This window comes from Cibotium barometz, chromosome 57 (assembly GCF_041138505.1).
Source record: "Cibotium barometz isolate CiBa-2024 chromosome 57, ASM4113850v1, whole genome shotgun sequence".
Taxonomy (NCBI): domain Eukaryota; kingdom Viridiplantae; phylum Streptophyta; class Polypodiopsida; order Cyatheales; family Cibotiaceae; genus Cibotium; species Cibotium barometz.
In genome coordinates, this window is record NC_141102.1 from 29,459,573 (window position 1) to 29,466,859 (window position 7,287).

At 43.0% G+C, this 7,287-nt stretch overlaps 1 protein-coding gene across 1 annotated transcript; it reads left to right on the plus strand.

The window, feature by feature from the left end:
- The first annotated feature begins 2,539 nt into the window (after positions 1-2,539).
- LOC147606642 (pentatricopeptide repeat-containing protein At2g39620-like) lies at positions 2,540-6,148 on the plus strand. The gene has a single exon (XM_086792044.1). It carries the CDS (start codon positions 2,932-2,934, stop codon positions 5,539-5,541), a length of 2,610 nt encoding a protein of 869 aa, XP_086648170.1. The 5' UTR covers positions 2,540-2,931; the 3' UTR covers positions 5,542-6,148.
- The last annotated feature ends 1,139 nt before the right edge of the window (positions 6,149-7,287 follow it).

Genomic DNA, 7,287 nt, shown 5'->3' on the forward strand with positions numbered 1-7,287 from the left:
TGAAATAAAATTGATCGATCTAAGTTGGATCCATCTACCTCCCTATGAATTCTAATACTTCTATACATGTTACCTCGAATAGATGACTGTAATGCATGAAGTTGTCCCAGGGAGCCCGAAGTCTGGGATGATTTGGTAGCTATGATTGTCAAGAACTGAGGCATTTACATTAAATTCTTGATTCAATAAGAAATACAACTCTAAAGCCTGGATCTCCACCTCAACAAACCCAACAACAGAGGTTACATCAACAAAACTTTGTTGAAAGACCTTGCTCAATGTTGCTAACCTCTCTAAAATGTCTGCCATAAAGTGATTATTGTATATAAATTGGAACTTTGAAATCGACTCAAAGAGAGTAGTATTTTCTATTTTAGTAAACTCTAGCAAGCCTCAAACGATTCACAAACCTTATGAACTACCATGTGTTTGTTCAACCATCTTACCTTATGAATTTGACTCATGTGAAGCACTTCACATCCAAACTCCTTCTCCAAACTTTCTAGCATGGATGTTTTAACAGAGCTTTTTGAAAATAAAGAAGCAATAGAGTTCACACATGTATCCAAACCTTGTGCATCAGATATACATAAGCTAGCTCGATGGGCAACACAATGAATGTTAGTCACTCATGAAAGGATTATCTCTTTTCAATCATGCAGATAAGCCATTGTGGTGCCCAATCATAGCTGCCACTCTCAATCTCTAGCAATCCCAAAAAATTGTCACAGGCTCATGATCTTCTAAGAATGAAGCATAAATGATTAAGTGTTGCTTAAGCTGAATATCTGTAGATTCATCCATCATGATGCTAAAAAAAGGTGAGTTTCTTAGTCTTTTAAGATGGTCTCTCATGATAGACTCACTAATGTAGTGAACAAATGCAATGCAAGATTTGTCATTAATTATGATACATATCTACTGGAAGTGAGGGGCAACCACAAACCGAGAACAACTCTAAAACTAAAGTATACTTACTGAATGCAAGATCCTCCTTGGCCACATGATATGTGACATCAAAGAGATTAGATGTAGCAAGATCAGCTTTATCCTTTGCCTTGCTCAATGCATCTGTAATATTCAGCTTGTTTGCGCTCATAGCATCACGAATCCCTACTACCAGCCAGGAACGAACGAGAGAGAATCCACCAACCATGCACCCCCACCCCCCAAAGTTCAAACCCTTCAAAAAACAGAGGAGCATGGCAGATGCATCGACCCCTTGTGACAGAAACATCAAATTAGAAATACACCTCACAGATGCGTAAAGATCAAAAACATCAAATCACCTCACAGATGCGTAAAGAAACATACCTATCACCTGTGTGACCTCTTCACTTTTGTGGCCAAGATCGAAAAGCACAAGAACAATAGAGAGAAAACAACCCGTGCCCACCAGTAAAATCGTCTACAGTCTCGAGAGCTCAGGTAGGTTGCAGAAGAGAGCAAAAACAACAAAACACAAACATGCATGCAGCATCAAATCAGAAATACACCTCACAGATGTGTAAAGATCAAACATCAAATCATAAATACACCTCACAGATGGTATATACAATAGATCAAACATCAAATCACCTCACAGATGCGTAAAGAAACATACATATCACTTGTGTAACCTCTTCACTTTTGTGGCCAAGAATGAAAAGCACAAGAACAATAGAGAGAAAACAACTAGTGCCCACCAGTAAAATCGTCTACAGTCTTGAGAGCTCAGGAAGGTTGCAGAAGAGAGCAAAAATAACAAAACACAAACATGCATGCAGCATCGTGCGCTTCGTGCTCAGGACTTAGGAGTCAGGTCACATGCGCTGCATGCAAGATGGCCCGCTCCGTACTGCAAGAAGAGTCGGGAGCTTATTACGATGGGCCACAACTGAGGAAGAGCCTAGGATAGGCTTGGAATCTGAACTACTTCATGTGATTGGCCACTCAGCACTGTAGATAAGAGCCAGGTTACATTGTATGAACCCTAAAGTTTAAACTTTAAACCGCCCTTATAACTAATAAGTAATAACTATTATCATACAATGTATTAACTAAACCAGCGCCCCAGTATGAACAGACCCGGATCATACAAACAAGTACAGGGATATATTTTCTGGTTTATTTTCAAGGATATATTTTTTCTAGTCTTTTTCTTGCAGGGACATATTTTCTAGTCCCTTTTTGTAGGGATATATTTTTCCTCATCCTTATTTTCAAGAAATTAAAGAAATAACCCCGGTAAATAAAATCCCCTAACCCTTTTTTGAAAAATTCAACCTTAAAAATTACACCAAAGGTCGGTTTTTTTCTGACGGTGATTATATTACCCAAACAGGGCATGCTAACTTGTATAGTTTCTAAGGGGGCGCCATGAGTCATTTTGACCCATGAAGTAACTTCGTGTCCTGTTTAATCGTATGAACAGAGCTTAACTTTATCTATGCTTAAATTTAGTCGTATGAATAGAGCGTAAATTTATCTATGCTTAACATGCATTTCTACCTAGTTTAGGTGATTTAAAGATTTAAAACGAAAATTAGCTAAAATGCTGTCATCAAGAGGCGAGCATGAGGAGATCGAATAGCAGAAGAATGTTTGCCTGCAAGCAAAAATTGACCCACTTCTGATTGTGGATGTAGTGGGTGGTATCGCCCACGAGCGCTTATAGAAAGAATGCCTAATGGGTTCCTCTCAAGATAAGACTTGGAACAAACCCAGGAGCAGAGGAGGTGGTGCCATTCATTTCTGCACGATTGCTCCAGGTCCCCAGTTTTCCAGCATATCAAATAGAAAAACTTGTCATCATGGATGGAGGGCATGCCCAAGATACCAGGTCCAGAAGAGCTCCCAGAAGCCAAAACCCAAGAAGTGCTGCATCAGAACAGCAATGGTGGTTGGAAGATGCTCCCCTTAGAGGAGGCACTCCCTTCTTTAGAAGGGTAGATGCTGCCCCCTTCTGTGAAGACCTTGGCGTGCGTCTTGCACAAATGCAGAAAGGAGAGAAACCTAGCGCATGCCTTGCATTTGCATGCCTACATTCGACGTAGCGGTCTGATAGCGGATAGATTTCTGGGGAACTTACTTGTCTCTATGTTGGTGGAAGTTGGATGCATGAATGATGCTCAGCAGGTCTTTGATGGGTTAGCTTGTCTGAATGAATGCTCCTGTAACTCTCTCATCATAGGCTATGTCAAAAGTGGGGAATTGCAACATGCTCTCATCCTACACCAAAGAATGCAACAGGATTCTGTGCATCCTAGTGGGTATACTTTTGTAGCCTTACTGAAAGCTTGCACTAGACTGAAAGATGTGGAAAGAGGCTGTCAAATACATTCTGAGATTGCCAGAATGGGTTTGGAAAGAGACCTGTTTGTTGGCAGCACCCTTGTTGATATGTATGCCAAATTCGGCTTGCTTGCAAAAGCACAGGACGTGTTTGACAAGCTTTCGGTCCGAGATGCAGTCTCGTGGAGCGCACTAATAGCAGGTTATGCCAAGCATGGGTATAGCAAAGAAGCACTGAACCTTTTTGGACAGATGCAACTCCAAGGCATCTCTCCCAATACCGCTGCTTTTGTTTGCATCTTAAAAGCTTGTGGTGCCATAGGAGATGCACACAAGGGTGGAGAAATTCATGCTGAGATTGCCAGAAAAGGATTGATAGAAAGAGATTTTGGTGTTGGCAACATTGTGGTTGATATGTATGCTAAATGTGGCTTGCTTTCCAAAGCTCAAGATGCGTTTGACAAGCTTCCATTTCGAGATGTAGTCTCATGGACTGCACTCATGGCAGGATACGCCAAACATGGATGTGGTGAGGAAGCACTGAACTGTTTAGAACAAATGCAGCTAGAGGGAGTCTCTCCGGATATTGTCACATTTGTTTGCAGCTTAAATGCCTGCAGCAGCTTAGGAGACGCAGACAAGGGCCAAGAAATACATGCTGAGATTGCCAGAAAAGGGCTGTTGGAGAGAGATGTTGTTATTGGGAACGCATTGGTCGATATGTACGCCAATTGTGGCATGCTTGCAAAAGCACAGGAAGTGCTTGATAAGATTCCTGTTCGGGATGTAGTCTCATGGACTGCACTCATTGCAGGTTATGCCAAACACGGGCATGGCGAAGAAGCACTAAACAGTCTTGAACAGATGCAGTGTGAGGGCATTGCTCCTAACTCTGTCACATTTGTTTGCAGCTTGCAAGCTTGTGGCAGCATAGGAGCTGCAGACAAGGGCCGAGGAATACATGCTGAGATTGCCAGAAAAGGGTTGCTGGAAAGAGAGCTTGTTATCGGCAATGCATTGGTTGATATGTATGCCAACTGTGGGTTGCTTGCCAAAGCACAGGAAGTGTTTGACAAGCTTCCAGTTCGAGATGTAGTCTCATGGAATGTTCTACTTACAGGGTATGCGAAACACGGGTGCGGCGAGGAAGCATTGAACTGTTTTGAACAGATGCAGAGTGAGTGTATCCGTCCAAATGCTGTCACGTATGTTTGTATCTTGAAATCTTGTGGCAGCTTAGGAGCCACAGAAAAAGGCCGAGAAATACATGCTGAGATTGCCAGAGAAGGGTTGTTGGAAGGAGATCTTGGTGTTGGCAATGCATTGGTTGATATGTACGCCTATTGTGGCTTGCTTGCAAAAGCCTTGGAAGTGTTTGAAAAACTTCCAGTTCGAGATGTCGCCTCGTGGACTGCTCTAATTGCAGGATATGCCAAACATGGGTGTTGTGATGATGCTTTGAACAGTTTTGAACAGATGAAACGGGAGGGCTTCTCTCCAAATGCTGTCACGTTTGTTTGCATCTTGAAAGCTTGTAGCAGCATAGGAGCCGTAGACAAGGGTCAAACAATACATGTTGAGATTGCTAGAAAATGTTTGTCGGGAAGTGATCTAGTTGTTGGGAATACGTTGGTTGATATGTATGCTAAATGTGGCCTCCTTGCAAGAGCACAAGAAGTGTTTGATAGGCTTCCAGCTCAAGATGAAGTGGCATGGAATGCACTTATTGCAGGATATGCCCAAATGGGAGAAAGTGAAAATGTTTTTCAAATCTTTGACAGAATGAGACAAGAAGGGAAACAGCCAGATATCGTTACATTTGTCAGTGTTCTAAATGCATGCAGTCATGCAGGCCTAGTGGACAAGGGCTTGGCGTACTTTGAGGCCATGAGCAAAGACTGTGGCATCATTCCAAATCTTGAGCACTGCACTTGCATGGTTGATCTTTTTGGCCGTGTAGGCCAGTTAGACAAGGCAATAGGGATGATTAAGGAGATGCCATGTCATCCTAATCTTGTTGCATGGCATACTTTGTTGGGTGCTTGTCGAAACTGGGGAGATCTGGAGCTTGGAAGATTAGCCTTTGAACATGCAGTGCAGTTGGATCAAAAGGATGTTGCAGCTTATGTCAGTATGTTTAACATCTATGCAGATGCCGACATGGAGGAGGATGCAAAGAAGGTTGAGGCAATGAGAGTGACAAACACACATGGAATAAGCCAAGACATAGTTGGTGGATTTAAGTCAAAGGAATTGTTCAATCGGTGACAAACACACATGGAATAAGCCAGGACATAGTTGGTGGATTTAAGCCAATGAGTGACAAACACACATGGAATAAACCAGGACCTAGTTGGTGGATTTAAGTCAATGGAATCGCGCAATCAGTTTTGGTTGGGGATGAAAGATATTCCCAACATCATGCAAATCACAACATAAAGGTTGAGGCAATGAGAGTGACAAACACACATGGAATAAGCCAGGACATAGCTGCTGGATTTACGCCAAAGGAATTGTGCAATCAGTTTTGGTTGGGGATAAAAAACATTCCCAAAATCATGCAAATCAAGGTCTTTCCCTAATAAAGAAAGTGGAAGGGTTTATTTAAGTTTGGATTCAGGGTATGTATCCCCTGTTGCAATAAGATGTTTTTAAGATCCTTCTACTAGTACCAAGAAGGCACAAGACAAACGGGAATACGAACCTCAACTGAGGCAGGGACTAGGATGAGAGGGGGACTCTTTCCGTGGATGGCCGCTCTGTGAGGGGATTACATACCAGGGGAGGTGGATAGAACCGCACTAGCGTTGGTAACATGGTTGCCCGGCGTTTCTTAAAAGGTGTTTCAAAAACGTTTCATACAGTTTGGGGAAGTTTCGAAAAAGGTTTCATAGAAAGAAGAAAGAAGAAAGAAAGATTTATTAATGTCTTCCAAAAGACCGAACTCGGCCTATGAGACAAATCAGTGTACCTGTGTGGGGTATCCTCTGTCATCCCAACAAAATGAAAAAGTACTGAACTAAAAAAAAAAAAAAAGCTGAATCTGGGTGTGCAATAAGTACAATGAGTGGGGGGGAGGGGATGGAGCTCTACTACTAGGAGAATGCAAAGCTATATGCATGGAGTATACAATCATGATATGCAACCTAGCTAGCTCCATCCTGTACCATACTGGGGGTATAAAATGGTATACATCAATGAAGGGGGTGTCCACAGCTCCCTGAAGAACATGCCTTGATCTGCTCTGAAGCGAGCCAGTCGCTCCGCACCCTCTCTGTGAAACTGAGCTCTGATCTTTGTCATCCCTCTCTGGTATAGGCGTGGTGTCCAAAAGCCAGTTGTCCTTTGTCTCCTGTGGGCTCTGAGTGTCTCTGCTCTCTGGAGAGTAATTCCTTGCTGTGTAGGGGCTAGGAGTGGGATGGATCTCTGAAAAAATGTAGTAATCTCTGTCTGTCGTCCCCCCTTTGGAGCTGTCTGAGCCTGTAATGATGTCTCTCTGTGACGCTGTATGTCTAGAATGAATCTCCCCAGTATGCGCTGGTCTGCTGCCTCAAAGATCTGGCGTAGTGAATGTGGCTCTCTGAATAAAATGGGATATCTCTCTGATGGCTGTATATGCTTTGCATCTGCATACAGAATGCTCCTCACTCTCCACCTCCTCTCTGCACAATTTGCATACCCTCTCCTCTCGGGGGATCCGTGCTGCTTTGCCAGTCTCGATTTCCAATCGATGTGATGAAACTCTAAGCTGACCAATAGCCACTCGGGAGCTGTGTGGTAAAAAGCCCTCCATGTATCTAGGCCTCTCTATAAATCCATCATCAGTGATACTCATGAAGTGATCTCTGTAGTATAGCATCTTTGGTGGAAGAGGCTGTGTAGGCGATATCCATGTCTCTCGTGTATAGAGTTGCCATAGGTCCTGTCTCAATACTCTGTTCCTCTCACTATGAGAGAGACGGATATGTGGTGCATCCCTGTCATACTGGAATGGTGGTAGATGTTCCATATCTA

What these genes read in the sequence shown, in the direction of transcription:
- LOC147606642 (XM_086792044.1), top strand. Translation starts at nt 2,932, where the DNA reads ATGCTGCCCCCTTCTGTGAAGACCTTGGCGTGCGTCTTGCACAAATGC.